This window comes from Dromiciops gliroides, chromosome 3 (assembly GCF_019393635.1).
Source record: "Dromiciops gliroides isolate mDroGli1 chromosome 3, mDroGli1.pri, whole genome shotgun sequence".
NCBI classification, from domain to species: Eukaryota; Metazoa; Chordata; class Mammalia; order Microbiotheria; family Microbiotheriidae; genus Dromiciops; species Dromiciops gliroides.
In genome coordinates, this window is record NC_057863.1 from 586,188,266 (window position 1) to 586,209,093 (window position 20,828).

The following is a 20,828-nucleotide window of genomic DNA, read 5'->3' on the forward strand; positions in this document are numbered from 1 at the left end:
TATGATTGGCAAATTATGTACTGAAACCCATTTGAAATGGCCTGATGTTCTACCATTGGCATTATTCTATCTATGCAGTAGACCAAAAGGAGAACTTCATATATCTCCTTATGAAATGATTTTTGGTCACCCTCCTATCCAAGCTAAAATTTTTTTCCCCAGTTTATACATCACTGGTGGGAGGTGATACTTCTGTTGCCTCCTATATACAGGAATTACAGACTAGACTACGTGAACTCCATGAGGCAGGAGCTGTGGTCCAGGCTGGTCCTTTAGATATATTTGCATGATTTAAATCCAGGAGACAAAATATATGTAAAGAATTTTCAGAGAACCAGTGGAACACAGCCTGCTTGGGAGGGACCTTTTCAGGTATTATTGATAACTCCTACTGCCATTAAAATTGGTGAAAAAGACTCTTGGATTCATTGTTCTCATGTAAAGCCTGCACCATTCATAGGTAAAGAGATTTCAGATAAAACTCAAGTAGATGCTAAAGAGCAAAAACCCCTAACAATAGCAACTGTTAAAGAGCAAAGAGAGCCCAGCAGCAATAGGCAGTTCCCATTTGATAGTCCCACTGATCAGTTAAATGCTTTGGGACTCAGTCTTCTTAAAATATTGGGAGAAGGAAATTGCCTCTTTAGGGCCTTAGCAGATCAGCTAGAAGGTCACTGTAGGAATCATCTCAGACACAGACAAGAATCTGCTTCTTATATGCTTAACCATAGAACTGATTTTGAGTCTTTTACAATGAATGACTCTCCTTTTGAAGAATGTTAATGAATTGAAACAACTTGGAAAGTGGGGAGGAAATGATATGATTGTAGCATTTGCTAGACATCATCAGCTGAATGTGGTAGTTCATCAGATGACTTAGCCCCTATTGAAAGTCAGTGGCACAGACAAAACTGATGCTAGAGAACTCCACCATAAAGAACATTATGATAGCATTAGAAAAATTAATGACAATTCAGAAACCCCTGCCACTTTGACATGCAGAGAATTGGAGAACCAGTTGAAACAATGTGGCATACCCCAAGTTCTGACTGCTTAAATTCTTTAACCTTAACAAGCTTTTCCTTCTGCAGGTAAACCGCTTGTTTATTTGGTTTTTTTTTTTGAACCATGAGTTTAATGAGTCTGTTTATGGTATTATGTTTAAAACCTATTGCTTGATTTATCAATGGACATATTGAATATTGACTCATTTCTTTTTGATGAATTGTTTATCACTTTAAGTATCTGTTACTGTCATACCAGATAGAGAATTCATGTATAAGATAATGTGTTTACTTGCTAAAAGATGATTATGTAATAATGTCTAATATTATCAGTCGTTTACATTCATATATCATTTACATGTCATTGTGACTATGTATACTGTGGGTATGGTTTGGAATTATTGTATATATTACAAATACATCATCAGTTATGCAGCATAACATGCATTTTTACCATCATACTGTCTTTGGTGAAATTAATATGAGATTTATGAATTATGGAAACTTATCATCTCAGGGACTAACTGCTCTTACAATGAGTTTGATATAGGCCCTGTAGAGAATATATGTACAACAGGAGGAGAGACAGGTACATGTAAGTCTATGGTTTGCTTATGATGGCAACTATATAGACCATAATTGCTGGACACAGTCCAGTTTCTTCCTCTCTCCCTTCTAAAAGTTTTCTTTTTCTTTCACTCAGTCTGATGGCATAGTCAGAATCCATCCACCTTTGGCCTAGAACAATTACTGGATGTCTCGAAACCATGAGATGTGGTATGATAACCTTTCCATAACATTTTCAGGTGTCATGAACACATTACTAAATTTGGCTTTGATCCAGACACATGGTGGTAAGAAGTGTTATAGATTGCATAACTACCTCGACCCTCTATTATATAAAGGAGGGAATGTAATGGAATATACTAAATTTGATCATTGACATAGCTATGCTAAGGTTTAGTAAAAAATCCAGCAATTCAGTTAAAGAAGAAGAATCCAGCTTTCCAGACCAGAATCCAGCTTCCTCCTGATGACATCTTACCACTCCAAGAAGACAAGAGAACTGAGAAAAGACTTACAAAGACTTAATTATTTTTTTACTGTTTCATCTAGGAACACCTCTTCCTAGAAGAAACAAAGGGGGGAATGTGATGAAATAATGGGATTTAGCAGATACTCAAAGACCCACCTGGAGATTAATCTATACTGATTGAATCAAGTGAGAGTGATTGGTTGCTAATTAAGCCTACTTCAAGTTAATTGGATTGTAATCACACCTGGCTATCCCTTAAGAAGGTATTGTTCTCAGAAACTAGACTGTGAACTCAACTTGAGAACACCTTCAAAGACAATGGATTTGGATGACCCAACCAATCACCTTGAAGCAGTGTGTAAGGACCGCCTCTGTTCCAGATGTATAAAAAAGCTTCCACAAACAGCTTGCAAGGGGGTTCCTGATTAAAGCAGGCTCGTGGAGGAAGACTTCAGGAAGAACCCAACCAGGCTGGAACTCTAGGCTAGACTGGAGCTGAAGCTTCTGATTTAAGGCAACCACAATTTAGATTTTAAACATCACAACACATTTAGGCTGAAAACAGATATTATATACTTGCATTGTGCTCATTTCTTCTATTGACTACTTGCTCTGATTATAGAAATCTGCTATAAAAGAAAAACCAGGGACATGATTATAATGGCTAAGATAAAACATCCTTAGCTCTGTTTGATTTCAGGTAAAAGTTACAAGTAACCACCAGTGCAGTAACAGATTTAGGTATAGCCAGGTGGGGAAACATTTCCTGTTTAGCAGGAACACAATGAGCCAGAAGGAGCCTACCTCGGATGACATCCACATTGTCCTTTAAGCTTTTGCCCAGATACCTCCAGTAAGCAGCATATTCCCTCTTGTGGCACTGATTTGTGGCATTCTCTCAAGTACTTGGATTACTGGCTTAACCATCCAAATAATTATACCTGAATTCAAATCTCAAAACAATATTATAAATTATAGTCCAAAAATATTTTATCTTAAATAGCAAACCTCTACTCTCATGAAGTTACAATGAGCAAAAAAGATTTACCAGGACACACACACACACACAAATCTAGCTTGGTTTTTCTTTCCTTCTCAGGTTTAAACTTTATCCTGGTGTAAAGACCAATCATTAGAAATTACTTCTATATAATAAGCAACCTTATAAATCCTCAGTAAAACCATTCCTTGTAACAAAGTCTTTTCTGGCAAGTTTACAAATTAAAAGAAGTCTAGAAGGTCTTTTTCTGTGTAATGATTTACCAGCTTAATACCCTTAGTTTCAGTGCTTTCCTCTGTGTCTTAGAGGAAACAACAACTGTACCTATTTTTGTTAAGACCATCAATTGCTTTGTTTCCTCTAATTTTAACAGACATACATACACAAATTTAAAGGTAACTTTAAAACGTTAACAGTATTCCAACAGTATTTTAGTTTTCCAATCAAACTCAATTACTCTTTGGGTTCTTCCAGAATTCCCAGACCTTGAAATTGCATGTGAGCACTTAAGGTGGCAGTGTACCATAAATATACTCCCCTTTTCTTTTTTTTCCTCAAGATTCCAAATTCTTTGCACTGTCAGTATAAAACAGCACAGCTTTCTTGCTATTTGCTTATACCAATTATTTAAAATTCTGTGGACAGTTTCTTAAGATTTTCTAAACATTCTCACCCAGCACCACTCTGGTACTGCACAGCCGGCCAGCACCTGAGAGGGAGGGAGGGCAGAGGTGAAGCCACGAGTCAATGCTTCACTAGAGTTCATTTTTCTTTGAAACTTTTACACATTACAAATAGTTCCTGATTTTTAACCATTCCACTACAAAAGATTTCAAAGTATCAGGATTTACAATGTTCATCTAAGGCTATGAATGCCTAACAGAGAATTAACATTTCAACCTAAGTAGACTCACACCTGTAAAGATATCCAAAAGTCAGAGACTTTCCTTCCCCCACTTTCAGAGCCTGGCCACCACTCTGAGAGGTTATGCAGGTACAACCAAATATTCCCCACAGATTGTACAACACAATTACAACATTTGACAGGCATAAATGCATGAGACAACAACCAGACTAGCAGCCCCATACAGACAAGCAAACAAACAGCCATAAGATATTACCTCTTCCTGACCAGCCCACTCTGAGGCGTAGTAGGGGCTAATCAGGAGGTCTGTTACCTTATATCTTTCTCTTGCAAGTAAGTAATTTCTTTCTTTTCACCTGTGGTTCAATTTTTTCTCCTATTTCTCTCTTCCCAATTTGTAAGGATAAACCCGAGGTATCATGCAGAATGCTTTCTCTCCTTGTCTTTCTGTCCTTGGGTTAAGACCACACTGAGAAAAATCCTACCTCAGATCTTGGAGGCCCACCCAAGGCTACTGAGGTTTCTGAGGCAACATAGGAGAAAAACACAATGCATACTCCATCCTGGGGAAACCAAGAGCTGAATGAGGGAGTTTCTGTGGCCAGACAGGATTGCAATAAAACACTACCCATTTTCTTTTAAAGGTCAGTGCAATCAGACTTGTCCCAATTTGTCAAAATTTACCCCGAACTACCCTAACTTCCTGACCTATCTGTAATCTCCTGGAGATTACCTACACCACACCTGTGCCTATGCAGCAAAAACTGCCATCCAGGGTGTCCTTCAGATTTCTGAGTTTTGCTGGGAGATCCCTTAACCAATTGCTTGATCAAAGGGAAATCCTCAGGATAAATCTCTTGATCCCAGACCAAGGAACACTCCATGTGGTAAGCTGGCTGGTCCCCCAAAGGAGCAAAACTTACCTCAGCAAGATCTCACCCCTCTGTTTTCACAAAAAAAGGAAAAAGAGTTTGAGTCTGGGACTTTAAGCCACATTGGGTGCCAAATGATGTGGGCAAATAATCGTGAAGGGAAAATATGACTGATTTTATTTGGGAAAGTTAGGTCAGAATTATAACACCAAAAGAAAAGAAAAATCCTGTTGGGTTACTGAACCTGGGAGCTGTCATACCAATCAAGCTAGCAAGGGATTACTTCATAGAGCTAGGAAAAAACCAACAATTCATCTGGAGGAATACAAGGTCAGGAATACCAGGGGAATTAACTTTTAAATGTGGGAACAAATGGGAGTACCAGATTTCCAACTATATTTCCAACTATACTAGAAAGCCATAATCATCAAAGCTATTTAGTAGAGGATATTTATATAGAGTGCTAGATCAATGGAAAAGATTAGGTACTCAATATAGAGAAACAAATGAGAGGGGTATGACACAGTTTTTAATAAAACCAAAGATCCTAGCTATTGGGCAAAATACTCACTATTGAAGAAAAACTTGAGAATACTGCAGAGCATTCTGGCAAAAACTAAATATAGATCAAAATCTTAAAATATATAATAAGAAAAGCTCCATGTGGGGACATGATTTAAGCATGAAGGGTGACATCATAAATAAATTAAAAGACATTGGAAAACATTCTTTTTTAGATCTTTGGCTAGGTGGAAAATTCATAACCAGACAAGAGATAGCAAGGCCCATTAAAGGTAAAATGGATGACTTTGATGATATAGAATTGAAAAATTTGTGCACAAGCAAAACTAATTCAGTTAGAATTAAAACAGAAACAGAAAATTAGGAAGAAAAATCTTTGCATCAAGTTTCTCTGATAAAAGTCTCATTTGTAAAATATATAGGGAATATATTGACTACCTGAATTTTAGGATTAAGTAATTTAGTTTACAATTTATTTTTAGTGTTTCCTTTGTACTCCCTTTATATAATGTAAATTTTGTAGCATTATGGTTATTAAAAGATATGTTTTAGGGGCAGCTAGGTGCTGTAGTGGATAGAGCACCAGCCCTAGATTCAGGAGTATCTGAATTCAAATCCAACCTTAGACACTTAACACTTACTAGCTGTGTGGCCCTTGGCAAGTCACTTAACCCCAACTGCCTCACTAAAAAAAAAAAAAAAAGATGTGTTTTACATTCTTGTTTTGTTGTTTTTTTGGGGTGAGTTTTTAAAAGCCAAGACCAAGGAATTTATATTTGAAATTTTAGGTAATAAGTATTCAGTAGAGTTTATTGAGTAGGAGAGTGGCATAGTCAGCCTTGGACAAAGACTAATGGAGCTGTGGAGATAATGGATGGGGATGGGGAAAGGCTTGAATCCAGAATTAGGAAGCCACTGTAACAATCTAGGTAAGGGGGGGTGAACTAGTGAAATGGCTGTGTGATTGAGGGAGAAGGAAACTCATCTGAGAGATGTAGTGGAAGAAGCCACCAGATTTGGCAACTGAGTGGGCTTGTGGGTTGAATGATAGCAAGGAGTTGAGTATGACACTGAGATGAACCTGGGTAACTTGCAGGATGGTAGTATCCTCAACAAAAAAAGGAAATTCAGTAGAGGGGTGGGGTTTTGGGGAAGATAATGAGGGCAAGATTAGACATGTTGAGTTAAAGATATGTTGGGATTAAAAAAAAAAGATATGTTGGGATATCCAGTTCTACATTGCATTGAGCAGTTCACAATGTGGGGTTGTAACTCAAGAGAGACTCAGGATTTGGTAGTTGTCAGTTTTGAGATAACCATTAAACTCTCAGGAACAGTTGAAGTGTAATAGAAAGAGAACCAGCCTCAGAATCAGAAGATTTGGGCTCAAGTCCTGCATCAGATACAAACTGGTTGTGTGACTTAAAGCAAGGGCCTTAACCTTCAGTTTCTCAGTGCAACTCTGTACAATTATAAGTTACAGTTTAGAGGTAGCTCTGCTTTGCAAGTTGGAATTCCCTATAATAATAGCTTCTTAAGTCCAGGCAAAGTATAAATATTCCATTTATTATCACTATATTACCTTGGATCTAAATCTGTACTACCTAATACCTTTCCTTTGTGGAAATTTATTTTGATTTGGGGACCCTACCTTTAGGCTGAGATTAGAAAGCCTTAGGCCCTCAGGGTCTCTCCCCCTCCTCCTCAGCTTCAGCTGAGGAGAAAAAGCCCCGTGGGCTATACAAGATGCCAGGACAGACAGCTGGGGGGAAAAAAAAAGCCCCCAGCTCCCTCCGACCTGAGCGGAGCTATCTGAAAGATAGCCTGTGCTGAGGGGCGTGAAGTGGGTGTGCACTGCCCCCCCCCCCCACTAGCTGCAGCTCTGGCTGGCGGATTAGCTTGGTCTGTGGGGGCGAAGGAAGCCCCGAGATTTGAGTGGAGAGAAGAAAAGGTATATATAGATCTGGGAGTGAGACAGGAGGGGGAGACAGACTAAGGAAGGAGTGAGGACGGACAAGATAGAGAGACAAGATTAAGGAAGAGGACGGACTAGATAGACTAGGAGGAGAAGGGCTGACTAGGGGAGATGGAAAAAAGAAGGAGCGGGACGGACTAGAGAGGCTGACTAGAGGGGGGCACGGACAAGGACGGAGGAGAGTTTGGTTTGGAAAAGGAGAGACCGGGCAGACAAGGTTACAGGCCTTAATACAAACCAGGGAAAGTGTAACATGCCCTGAGGCCGGAGGCGGCTAAGGCCCTTATTGTATTCAAGAAGTTCAAAGCCCAGCAGGTGGGAAAGAGACACAGTGGAAAGAGATCACAGGAAAGCAGTCAGGTTGTACACTTTATTTCCCTGTATTCCTAATTTGAAATAGTATCTCATAAATGAACTCTGCTTGGATTATTTACTTAAGAGGCTTCTTAATCTTTAGTTTATCAGTTTGGGAGCAGTGTGGTGGAACTTTATAAATGGCCCACATTAAATTAACGCAGTCAGATAGCCAAATAGTCAAAAGTCTTAGATTAGTCCTCCAGTCAGATTAGCCCCCCAAATTAGGCTAGTCATTTAAAAATATTTCAACATTTGAATGGCGACCGCAGCAGGACTTACGGCCCACTTATAATTTTTCTAAACCTATAATTTTTCATATAATCATAATTTTTCATAAATCCAATTATATATAATTTTTCCAGGTTAGTTATAGTTATGAATGATTAACTTTTTTACACCTTGATCTATTTTTTAGAAATTATGTGCTTCAAAATCTGGCTAATTACTGCTTTAGCCTATGGTTGGAGTAGTGGTAAGCAAAGTCCCATTTTTTTTCCTTGTTATTCTTTTTCCATTAACATTTCTTTCTATTTTCCATTAACATTCACTTCTGTTTGAAAATGCTTTCACTTTTTGATTGCCAGTGATAACTACAAAATTTACTGAGAACTGATTCCCCACCCAGTCCCCCCTACCCAGGTAGGGGAATTACCTGGGGCTAACCAATCTTTTGTCAATTCCAGACTCTTGATGGACTTAAAAAGGGTCCACCTACATTAAGTAGTTTCTTTTTTGAGTTAGTAGTGTTTATGCTTAACTCAGGAGCAGTTCTATTGTTTCTTTTGTTAAAGGTTCATTTACATTAAATTGTTGTACCTGATTCTGGAGCAATCTTTTGGTTCCCTTCTGTTCTGTTGCCCCATAAAAACCCTGTCCTAGGAAAAAAAAAAAGTAAAAAAAAGAAAAGGGCAGCTAGATGGTGCAGTGGCTAAACCACCAGCCCTGGATTCAGGAGGACCTGAGTTCAAATCCAGCCTCAGATGCTTGACACTTACTAGCTGTGTGACCCTGGGCAAGTCACTTAACCCTCATTGCCCTGCAAAAAAAAAAAAAAAACAAAGAAAAAAAACCCCTGTCCTAGGTTCCCATCTTTGGGTATTCTTAGCTTCGGCTTTGGGATACCACAAGCTATAGATCCTCAGCCCCAATTAAAGACTTTATTTCTCCTATATTGATTGTTTCCTTAATTTACAGGTTAACACCAGGTTGTCCCTACCTGTCCATAGAGGCTGTCCCTGAGGCTCTGGGACTTAAGACTCCAGGGCAAGTGTGAGATAAGAATTATTCATAATAGATTTCTTGGGGGACCAGGAGATCATTTTCTCAGTACTTTCTCCCTCATACTCCATCCAGAACGTCCTCTTCTCCTTGATCTGGGACAAATCCAAAGGAACAAAAGAAATGGAGATAGACTCTATTGTCTAGCTCAGGGAAGGATTGATAGGTCAAACCACACCTAGATAATGGGTTTTCTCTTGAGCACCTTCAGCTAGGGTCCTTTACATTTTTCTCCCTGATATCATCTGTAGAGTCCATTTTAATGTGGACCACCTTTGGATCCTGTCAACCAATGGAATTGAATGATGGTAATCAATTTACTTTTAGCAATGTATAATGACCCACCTCTGTGTCATTTGAAAATACATTGGGGTGCTTATCCCTCTCCTAAAATATTGGGGAACTTACCTGGGGTTTCTAATATATTGCTACTTATAAATTAGAGTCTTTTGTACCATTTTGGGGCATTAAGCATTTATTAATCATATTAAATCTTAGTAAAGAGAGCACATTGCTCACAATTAGAATCCCTACATACCTAGAGAGAAAAGGGGGGGGTGCCCCCCCTCCTGCATGGCTGCCTCCTCCAGTGTCCCAGGCTAAGACAGCTTGTGAGAGAGCATAAGTTCTGTGCAGTCTGAAGGAGAGGTGGCCCTTACACACTGCTCAAAGCTAATTGGCTAGCATCATTCAAATCTATTGGTTTACTGGACTTGAGGGTAGTCCATATTAAAATGAGCAGTACTTGCTGAGGTAAGAGTCCACAGGACAGACCCTTTGAGGGGAAAGGCTTTGAGGCATGATTTTTTTTTTGGGGGGGGTGGGGAACAGGGCAATGAAGGTTAAGTGACTTTCCCAGGGTCACACAGCTAGTAAGTGTCAAGTGTCTGAGGCTGAATTTGAATTCAGGTCCTTCTGAATCCAGGGCCTTTGCTTTATTCACTGCACCACCTAGCTGCCCCAAGGTAGGTGTGATTTTAATCTCTTCTGTCTCTATTCAGAGTCTGAGCTCCAACTCTACTGACCCTGGGCTGGCTCTGAAAGAGATCAGGCAAGACTCCTGAGTCAGGCCCTCGAGTGGGGGGCCTCTGCGTCCCCAAGAACCCCATTATTTTCTCACACCTCTATCAGAAGAGGTAACAAGGGGGCAGCTAGGTGAGGCAGTGGATAAAGGACTGGCCCTGGATTCAGGAGGACCTGAGTTCAAATTAATTCCCATTAATAAAATCTGTTCTTTTGTTTATCTGAAAAGAGGTTTTTTAATATCGTTTCTTATCAGTCTCAGAGAAATGACTGGGGAGAGGGCAGTGTGGAAGAGATCCCATATTAAATTTGGCCCTTACAGTCTGAGGCCGGATTTGAACTCAGGTCCTCCTGAATCCAGGGCTGGTACTTTATCCACTGTGCCACCTAGCTCCTGGCTGGCTCGCCAAACTGTAGGGACCAAATTTAATATGTAGAGAGTTAATTGGGTGCTCGACTTAATATTGGGGTTCAGAAAATAATGAAGGACCTCTAGGTCTGAAACTCCCTCCCCTCCTATCCCCTTTTTGGGTATTTCTCCCAGGCCAATAAAAAAGGAGCTTAACAGCCTCTTTTCCACAAATGAATCAGGTTTTATTAATGGGAATAAAATACACAGCAAGTTGAAATTAATAAAGTTAAAGATAAGGGAATAGAGAAAAAGAAAAATGGATAATCCCCATAGCTGTAACAAAAAGCCTATCCAATCTCTAAACTCGCTTCCAGCTCAGCTAATTCAAAAGAGCAGGGCTCATATGTTAACTTACCACCTGGGGTCCGTAGCTTCAATGGGAAACAGCTATGCAGCCAGGGCCCACAGGAGAAACTGGCAAGAAAAACCTCTCTCTTGTCCTCTCCCTCCAGCTCACCTGACTGGAAAGAGACTCAAACTGGAAAGGAGACTGAGCTCCCCTCAGTGAGGGTTTACTCTCTCTTCCCCAAAAGGGGAGGTCCTTTAAACCGCCTGTGGAGAGTGGTTTCTCCTGATGACATCAGCAGCATATGTCACTCAGGACAGGCCAGGTGTGGCTCATCCCAATCAGTCTGCCAAATTCCATTATTTTACCACACTACTATTAGTTCTGTAACACAAAAAGAGGAAACAAAAGGGGCAAATATTACATATCTCTCTCTATATATACATACACAAATATTCATGTGTATGTGTGTATAATACATACATATATGTACCAAAATATTGAAGAAGCTCTTTTTTATGTCAGCAAAGAACTTTAAATAAGGGGAATGGGTGAGAAAAATTATATTTGAATATAACACATTAGTATGGTGGGATTTTTTAATAATTCAGTTGGGGTTAAGTGACTTGCCCAGGATCACACAACTAATAAATGTCGAGTGTTTGGGGAGAGATTTGAACTCAGGTGCTCCTGAAATTCAGGGCTGGTATCTCTTTCCACTGTGCCACCTAGTTGTCCTACTATTGTGTAATAAGAAACACTTAAGGGAATGATTATAGAGAAACCTGTGAAATCTTTCATGAACTGATTCAGAGAACTAAACAGAACCAAAAGAACAACTTGGAATATAACAACAGTGGTGTAAACAGGTACTTTGGATTATGTGAGAATTTATTTTATTTGGTGATACATATTTTTTACAAATATTTCTCTTTTTTTTTTGAGCAGGAAGAAGAAAGGTAGGAGGAAATAAAAGGAAATGCTTGCTAATTGGGAAGAATTTTTAAAGAAACTATTGTAATGCTGTTGGTGAGAGGTCAAAAAGGTCTTTATAAGAGTAGTTGCTGTATGGGTGGGGAGAAGAGGACATAGGTACATGATTTCCAATATTACTTTGCTGTTTCAAAACAGTGCATATCAAATAAGTTGTTTAAAACAAAACATGTCATTTTGCATGCTGTACTATGGGACATTCTTTCCATACAGATGTGAGTTCCACATTACATAAAAACTTAAATAAATTGACTTTTCTGTTGGTGTAACATAAAATATTCTGTTACCCTCCTCTAGGAACCTACATTAAAATTATTTTCTTCAAAACAAACTAAAGATTCTTCTAATTCAGGGTTGTTTTGTTTTGTTTTTTGTTTTGTTTTTGTGGGGCACTGAAGGTTAAGTGACCTGCCCAGGGTCACACAGCTAGTAAGTGTCAAGTGTCTGAGGCTGCTCAGGTCCTCCTGAACCTAGGGCCAGTGCTTTATCCACTGTGCCACCTAGCTGCCCTCACTTCTGATTCAGTTTTGATAATTAATAGAATAAGGTTGGTCCCCAAAACTTTTGCATCCACACCCAATTATTCTTACATTAGTTTTTTAAAAGGAAAACAAAACATTTGAGGACCTTATTTTATACACAAAAATATATAAGTTGTAACAGACAGATGACAGAGCCAGAGACTCATCCACTTCAGTTGTTAAAATATAGAAAGGATTAGAGTTTCTGGGATAAATAGCTTAAGTCTTATACCTGAATCTCATATATTAACTCAGATATTTTAGCATTAACCTAAGAGATGAAAGTCACATATTATGTTTATACTGATCACATGACATGATTATAGAATTCTGCCATAAAAGAAGAGGGGCAAAGTTCTCAGGGAATAATGCCATTCATATCAATTCCAGGCAGAAGTCACATAGATAGGCAATTGCAGTGAGCCAGGTTTAAAATTAGTTAGGTGGGATAATTTCCATTCCATGTGTCACATTCAGGAAATTGAGTCAGGGAATCCTACCTCAGCTCTTGCCAGAAGTTGTTCCGTTAGCCTTTTCCCATGAGAGCTCCACAGGCAGTTTAAACCCAAAAGGATTGCTGGCATCATGGATCATTGGTTCATCAGTGTCCCTTGACAATTATACCTGGAGTCAAGCTCAGAATAGTATTAGTTAACAGTCCTATAAGATCTTAAATAGCAAGTTCTAATAATCAGTGTTTTAGGTAAATTCAACTCTCAATGGTCACATATCCCAGATAAGTATTGACTTTAATCTCACATTGGTAACAGTAAGATTCATTACAGAAAAAACTCACCTTATCTTGTTATAACTAGTACTTATGCTAAGTGGATGCTTTTTCTTTCCTAAATTCAATATTACACAAATGATTTTGCTTTAGGATGCTTTATGGCAAACAACAAAAGACTTGGGATGGAATGTTTAAACAATCCCAAATTGTATATAGAGAACGGATTAGACAATGTTTTGTATAATAGCCTATAGCAAAACATATTCAGTTATTAACCATATAATCCTTAACAAAAGATACTGACTGTCCTCAGGATTCCTTTAAACAATGGGAACAACTGTAAGGTGGCTTTTAACTTAGTTTGCCCGCATTTCTACACATTCTAATTCCAGAGTAAATAATAAACATAGGTAAATTCAGATATCCCACTAGGGTGACATAAGACAGCTCATAACTTATATTGTTCACAAACATATACATATGACAGGTTCAAACACTAATTTAACTATTGCTTAATACCAACAAATTCAGATCAAAACAGCAAGATATCTCACAGCTTATTACAGTAATTTAGATGCTTTACTACTAACTTAATAACTAATTGATTCAATACTGCAATAACAAAACTTCCATTTTTGCCTATCCTGATAATAGAAATATGCTATCAGAGTTATAAGCAGGGCACAACAAACCTAAGAATGAAACTCAAAAAAGAGTTTTCGAGGTCCCATAAAAGCTTTCCCCTCAATTAATAAAGCCTCACAAATCACAGTAGGTTTGAGCATAATTGTTATCAACATCAAATAATTGTAATTCATAAGCTTACAAATAAAAGTTAGTAGGCCTTCTAAAAAATCACATAAAAAATCTATTTACTTAGACATATTCAAAATTTTTTTTTACAAAATGTTATTTTAAAACAAATACTTCTTCCCAAAAACATTTTTCCCTTCTTAAAAACAGCTTTAAAATCTATCCTGATGTTAAAGGAATAACCACTAAACTTTCACAAAGTAGATTACCAGAATGACATATCTCTCATGCAACCTTAACACAAAAAAATTTAAATTCGAATTTATCAAGATTAAGTTGGTGTAAAATATCTTAAACCTAAATAAATCCTAAAAGTATTATCATGAAGTTGCTAGTTACTGTCATGGGGTATAGAGCACCCCAGACATTCTCTGGGGCACACCAAGCAATCTTCTCCTTGAGAAACTGAACCAGAGGACATAAAAGCCTAGAGAGATAAGCTGAACCAAATGGACTGAGCTAGCTTCGGAATCTCTACCCTTCATTTTGATCTCCCTTACCCCTGGGGAGATTAAATTTGGGTGTGGCTGCGGCCTTTGTGTCCTGAAACCCCTCACCCAATTCCTCTAGTCACCACCAATGGGGGATGGTCCTCCCTCACTAAAGGAACTTTCCACTGGCAGATGGTCCACCCCCATCAGCCCCCTATAAAAGTACCTGGAGGAGATTGGTACCTCAGAGCCCCACGCTTTGTTCCATGCCTATCTGCCCATGAGAAGTCCAAGGATTTCTTTCATGGTTTCCCTTCCCTCCCTACTTCCTTTCTCTTGCCCCTAAATAAACTACCATCTTATTCTAACTGCTTTTGTGTGCAAGAGGGTGTAATTCTTTAAAGAGGAATTCCTAAGAACGGAAACCCTTACACCATTTCCCCCCATAACATTACCATGCCACCTCTCATCAAAAGGCGTTTGCAATAGGGAGGAGTTCGGTTTCTTCTAAACCAAAAAAATACCTATTTAAAGAAACCTTTAAAATTTTGTTCGAAATCTTTTTTCCTTCTTTCCTTTGACTTTAATCATATCACTAGAAATCAAGAAAACCAGTTACAGTCTGGAATCCCACATAGAGGGTGAAGGTGTGACAGTTTATTTAAACCCCTAGAAAATGATTAACATATATACATACATCCTTCTCTAAAGGAATTTCACATTCACCCCCCTAAAGCAAAATTAATCTGGTGGATTTTGTTAGTGATAACCTGCTTCGAGATGTATACAAGACATATATAACCTCCACAAACGGTAGATAATAACCTTAGAAGAAATTCACTGTTACAAATAGGCTTGACATTTTCACTTCTCACTTCACCACACAGAAAACCTTTAATATCGGTGGCTCTAAGAATTTATGACTAGATGGTCCTAAGAATACATATGGAGTGACAAAGGAGATTTTAGAAGGTATTTTCTTTGTTTATAATGACCAATTTTCTCCTTTAAATGCCATCTTAAATTGTTTTTGTCTTATTTGCTTTTCTGTCTCAATCTCAATCTTCATTTCATATATTTAAGATACAGGGGTGATTCGCCATTTCCTTCTCCTGCTCATATTACAGATGAAGAAACTGAGGCAAACAGGGTTAAGTGACTTCCCCAGAGTCACACAACTAGTAAATGTCTGAGGTCATATTTGAATTTCGGAAGATGAGTCTTCCTGACGCCAGACCCCGTGCTCTGTGTACTGTGATACCTTGCTGCCTCCTAGCGGCCTTTGGTAGAGTTCGGATCAGGAGGTTTTGGATCTTGGTGCATTCTGGGAAGGTTAGTTCAGGCTTTGTCAGCGCGCAGGCGCAATTTCAAAAAGGTGGATCCCCTTGTCTGAGAACTTGCAGATAAGTGGAGTGTGTCATTGAAGATGGTCTCTGAACAGATTGCAGAATGCTTATGTTTGTGTCAGAGAAGTTTCTCTCCCCCTTATTCCCGTCACCCCATACTCAGCCCGAACGGACGTGTGTGTCTGCCTGTTTCTGTGTGTGTTTCTGGGAATTTTGGGAATGGTAGTTCTGGTGGGAGAGAGCGGGCTGTGCGCAGACGCAGTTCGTTCTCTGGCCGGGGGTGATTATTGCCATTTGTTCCCGGGGAAGGCCACAGGCAGGTGAGTAAGGGAGGGATCGCAGTGCGGCCAGAGAGAAGGCGAAGGAGAAGGGGCTTAGGGCCAATGCACTCCCGTTCTTGTGAAAGGAAGTTCAGACAGCCCGTTACGAAAAACTCCGCTGCGGCGTTGGCGCTCCCGGGGGCTGTCTTGTGGGAGGCCCCTATGGCCTAGGGCGCCCTGGTGGGCAGGGCCGGGGGTGGGGTGGTGGTGGTGGTGTCAGAGCACCCTAGGATCAGCAGACTTAGGTTTCGGCCAAGGCTCCGATTTCATGGGCACACTGGGCCCCAGAGATGTTAAGTGACTTGCCCGAAGTCACACAGCAAGTGGCAAGACCAGGATCAGAACCAGTTCTTATCCCTGCAGGACAGAGGATGTGGGGTGGTGGCCCAGGGGACTGGCCTTGAGGTTGGGGTAGAGAAGAAACGCGGGGATTAGGTGATCCATTGACAGCGGTCTCCTTATTTGTCCATGACAATCCATCTCCGGACTCTGAGCATTTCCCCTTGCAGTCTCTCCTTCCCCCCAATGTCTGGAAGGCACTCCCTCTTGATTTTCCTCCTGGTTTCCTTCTAGATCCAGCTAAAACCCTCCCTTGCACAGTAAAGCCTCTCTGGATCCCCTTTAATTTTAGTTTCTTCCCTCTGTTGATTATCCCCAATTATTCTCCATATGTCTTTTGTTTGTATATATTTGTTTGCATATCTCATCCATTACCCTGTAAGCACCTTAAGAGCAGGGACAGTTTTTTGCCCCCCTCCCCCCCTTTTTTTTGGTGGTATCCTAGCACATAATAGATGCTTAATGAATGCTGGTTAACTGATGGGAAACTAATTTGAGAATTTATCCAATCCAGGGGCTCTAAACAGCGTCTGTCTGTCTGTCTGTCTGTCTGTCTGTCTGTCTGTCTGTCTGTCTGTTTGTCTGTCTGTCTGTCTGTCTCCCCTTCTCTCTTCCTCTCTCTCTTATGAATCCCCTTGGTAGTCAAATCAGCAAGCATTTATTAAGTGCCTATTATGTGCCAGACTGGAAGTGACTTTGGAGTTCTGGTCCAGGGGTGCCTAACCGTTTTTATGTCATGGACCTTTCTGGCAGTCAAGTCAATAAGCATTTAAGTGCCTTCTGTTTGCCAGACACTGTACTAAGTCGGGGGGATGCAAAGAAATGCAGAAGTTAGTCCTTACTCTCAAAGTGATCCCAGCCCAATGGTAAAGACAGTATGTAACAACTGTGTACAAACGAGATATAGGCAAGATAAATCAGAGATAATACATAGAGGGAAGGGGCTAGTATTATCTGTGGGTACCTTCTCATTCAGAATAACATTTATAAAGACAATAGGATTATAAAAGAAACCAATTCTATTGAAATAGTTGTCCAAAAAAGATGAAAAACCCAAACCAAAACAAAAACAAGTTAGTAGACTCTAGGTTAAGACCCTGATCTAGTCCAGATCCCTCATGCAGAAGCTCAGAAGGTTGTTCACATACCTAGGGTCTCATAGCCAGGAGGTACATTTGAGCAGTGATTTGGGGGGAAGAGGAGTGTTGTGGGGAGTAAAGGTTGAGGGAAGCTCAGAGTTGGGGGTGAAGATCAAGAGCCAGAGATAGGGGTTCCAGGTCTCTAGGCCTAAGGTTATTGAGAACACTGAAGAAATAGGAAAAGATAATTTTGGGGAGGCTGCCACAGCATTTGGGTTGGCTTTACTTATCCGTACTCTGCCCCCTGTCTCCTGTCACTTTCCCCCTTTATTCCCCAGTCCCCTTTCAGCCTGCCAGTTCAGATATCTGGGGCTTGCTTATAACAGTACTCATTGAGGTCCAGGAGCCTATTTTGGCCTTTCATTGTATCCCCAGTGTTTAGCATAGAGTCTCACTTATAGTAAGCACTAATGCTAATGTTTGTTGTCATTGAACCTTACTCTCTAGCTGGGGCCTTTGATTCTCTTCCTCCTTCCTTTTATCACTACTAATTTAGAGTTTCTTTCTTCTTCACTTTCCAGCTGGCCTTCTGTTTTTTCTATCTTCCTTCAGGTCTTTGCTATGGATCTCAGCCACTTAATGTTTTTTTGTTTTTGTTTTTTTTAGTGAGGCAATTGGGATTAAGTGACTTGCCCAGGGTCACACAGCTAGTAAGTGTTAAGTGTCTGAGGCCAGATTTGAACTCAGGTCCTCCTGACTCCAGGGCCGGTGCTCTATCCACTGCGCCACCTAGCTGCCCCCACTTAATATTAATGATACAATAAATTTACATGCATATACTTCCTTTGATACTTAGAAAGATCTATGATTTCATTGGTGTTGGATACACTGTGTACTGATTCAGAGCATAACCCCTCCATATTTTAGTAGATATTTCTTCATGAATTGCCTTGATTAAAGAAATTCTATCACCTTATTGCCAAACTCCAGGGAAGAATCTCTTCAAACTTAGCTAAGCTGGTCTTCCAGGTCCAAACTTGGAGTCTTTTTACTTTGGTAGGAGATACATGTATGTGTGTATAAATGTGTTTATCTGTAAATGTGTACTTGCACATATTACATATTCTTCATTGTCATGACAGTGGGAGGGGGAGGGTCTAGAAGGCTATGCTTGTGCTGTATCCTACCAAACTAGAAAGACTTCTGATATGGGCATGATAATGGGCTCCAAACCTTTTGTTAGAGAGCCATTATACCTTTACTTCAGAGAAGCTAAGGGACTCTTCAGCTGCAGCACTTCAGGAAGAACTAAGCATAGGAGGGATCCCACCTGCATTTTTGTAGTGAGTACTAAACCAGGGAAATAAAAAATCCTTGAATTAGTCAAGTATATTGAGAGCTTATAGGAATTCATTCATTAATATTGGCTGAAGCACCACTGGCCTTTCAAGAACTACCAGAGCGGGAAGCTAGGTGGCGCAGTGGATGAAGCATGGGCCCTGGATTCAGGAGGACCTGAGTTCAAATATGTCCTCAGATAATTGACACTTACTAGCTTTGTGACCCTGGGCAAGTCACTTAGCCCTCATTGCCCTGCTAGAGAACAATAAACAAATAAATTAATTAAAAAAAAAAACAAAACAAAACAAACAAAAAAACCCCCAAACTACCAGAGATCTGGTTCCTTGCTAGGAACACATATTTGAATTTTAGAGTGAAGGGCTCCAGCTAAAATTACCTGCTTTTGATCCTAGGTCACTGATTTGCAGAAAAATGATGTTGGTTGAGCCTGACCCTGGAGAGCAAGAACCAATCTTAGTAGAAATATGTGGTCTGAGACCTTTCACTGGAGCTTCGGGCCTAAGACTGAGATGAAGGAACAGATCCTGGACTGCTTGTGATAGAGGAATTCCTGACTTATCCTGCTTGGTGAGACAAGACTTTGCTAAACCCTGAAAAGCAAGGAGGGAATGACTATAGAGGATTTCAGTGTAGTGCTAGAATTGAAAGGTAAGAATTCTAGAAGTGTTTGAAGGGAGTTAGAGGGGGGACAAAGGGGAGAGATATCTGTTTACTGTGAGACCAAGACATGGGTTGGAGTGAGATACTTGTGGGAGATCTGTGCTAACTCTAACTCTGTTTCTCGTATTCTCTTTCCTTCTCCTTCCACTTCTCCATCCCCTTCCAATAAAAATACAAATGTTTGTCTTCCCCAAATCTGCTGATGCCATCTAGGATCTGAGATGGTCCAGTTTCCTTTCTACCACCACACTGGTCTCCATCATATCCTGCCAAGTTGTGGAAGCATTCCTTTTTTTTTTTCCCCTATTTAAGCCCAGACGAGCTTGTGGTTTTTCTTTTTTAAGAAGGAACTTAAAGAAACAAAAAGAAAGTAAAGGCCAAAGAGAAAACAAAAACATGAGCTTAATATGAGAGAAATGGTAGGCATTAAATACCAAGTGGAGAAGTGGAAAAACCTGCCTTTGTCCTGTTAAGTTTGCAGTCTACCGAAATCCACAAATCTTTTCCCCATGAAATATTACCTAGCCACAACTTTTCAGAGAAGCTTTGTTAAAATAAGATCTACCTGTTGAGAAAAGCTAGGCTAAGTCTGAATGAAGAAATTATTTGAGTAAAGATCACCATAGTCAGAAGCAGAAGCAATATTGTCATTAGAATATACTATATACCACTTGGATAGAAAAAGGAGACAGATGAGAGTTTCAGAAAGCAGGTCAAACACAAATCTGGAGCAGGATCATAATGGAGTGGTGATATAATAGTGATTTAATTGAATTGACTGGAACTTGCTCTCTGCCAAATACAGAGCAACTAATTAATTAGTTGTTTTGAAGATGTAGAGGAAGCAATGAGGGAAATAGCTGTTCTCATCTTGGTGACATGACTGCCAGTGAAGGTTTTTACAGAGTATAAAATCCCATTTGACATCTCTGCCAGGAGTAGATACATTAACTCCTTAGAGAACTCAATTGTTTTGAGTTTGTTGGTTAATATCGGACTGAAGGCCTTTGAATACCACTAGAAATGGTTCCCATCATGCCAATTTAGAGCACTGCATCTGTAGAATACAAAACAGACGTTTCTTCATCATGGATGGTGGCCATATTATCCTTCAGTCAGATCATCTCTCTAGCCAGGTCATCAAGATGAGCTCATACCAGTTTATACATAACTATATCTGCCACATTATACGTAGTGAACACATGTTCCAAAACTCTGAATACATCCAATTATGCTTTCTTGCCCCATGTCGTGGGTTTGGGGTTGGTAGAAAAAAATTCATCTTGTTAATTTACCTAACCATAGGGGTTAGACTTGAGCTGGTGTAGGTGGCAATGGATTCTTCAACCCAGTTACTTCCTGCCACAAAGTCTTCAAGCCCCAGGGAAACTTCCTATGGACCATGGACTTGAAGAATACCTGCCTTGCTTTTTGTCTTTTGCCTCTAGGCCTTGAAGTAGGCTATTCATCCTATTTTAGTGGTGTAGTGGGAGATGTGGTAGAGAGTAGCCCTTAGAGCCAGAAAGACTTCTGTTTGAATCTTGCTTCTAACACATACTGGATGTGTAACCTTGGGCAAATCACTTAACCCTTCAGTGCTCTGG

General features: G+C 39.9%; 1 protein-coding gene across 5 annotated transcripts in view; it reads left to right on the forward strand.

Moving 5' to 3' along the window:
* Window positions 1–15,706: 15,706 nt before the first annotated feature.
* Window positions 15,707–20,828, forward strand: part of LOC122750563 (zinc finger protein 260-like) — a 37,579-nt gene continuing 32,457 nt past the window's right edge. For 3 of the 5 annotated variants that reach the window (XM_043997310.1, XM_043997308.1, XM_043997309.1), the window contains exons 1-2: window positions 15,707–15,784; window positions 18,957–19,212. Coding sequence is in view for 2 of the 5 variants with exons in the window: in XM_043997308.1 (XP_043853243.1) it covers window positions 19,173–19,212 (40 nt within the window). In the remaining 3 variants the exon portion in view is untranslated. The remainder of the gene's footprint in view (window positions 15,785–18,956; window positions 19,213–20,828) is intronic. The other 2 variants (XM_043997311.1, XM_043997312.1) reach the window with 1 other exon arrangement.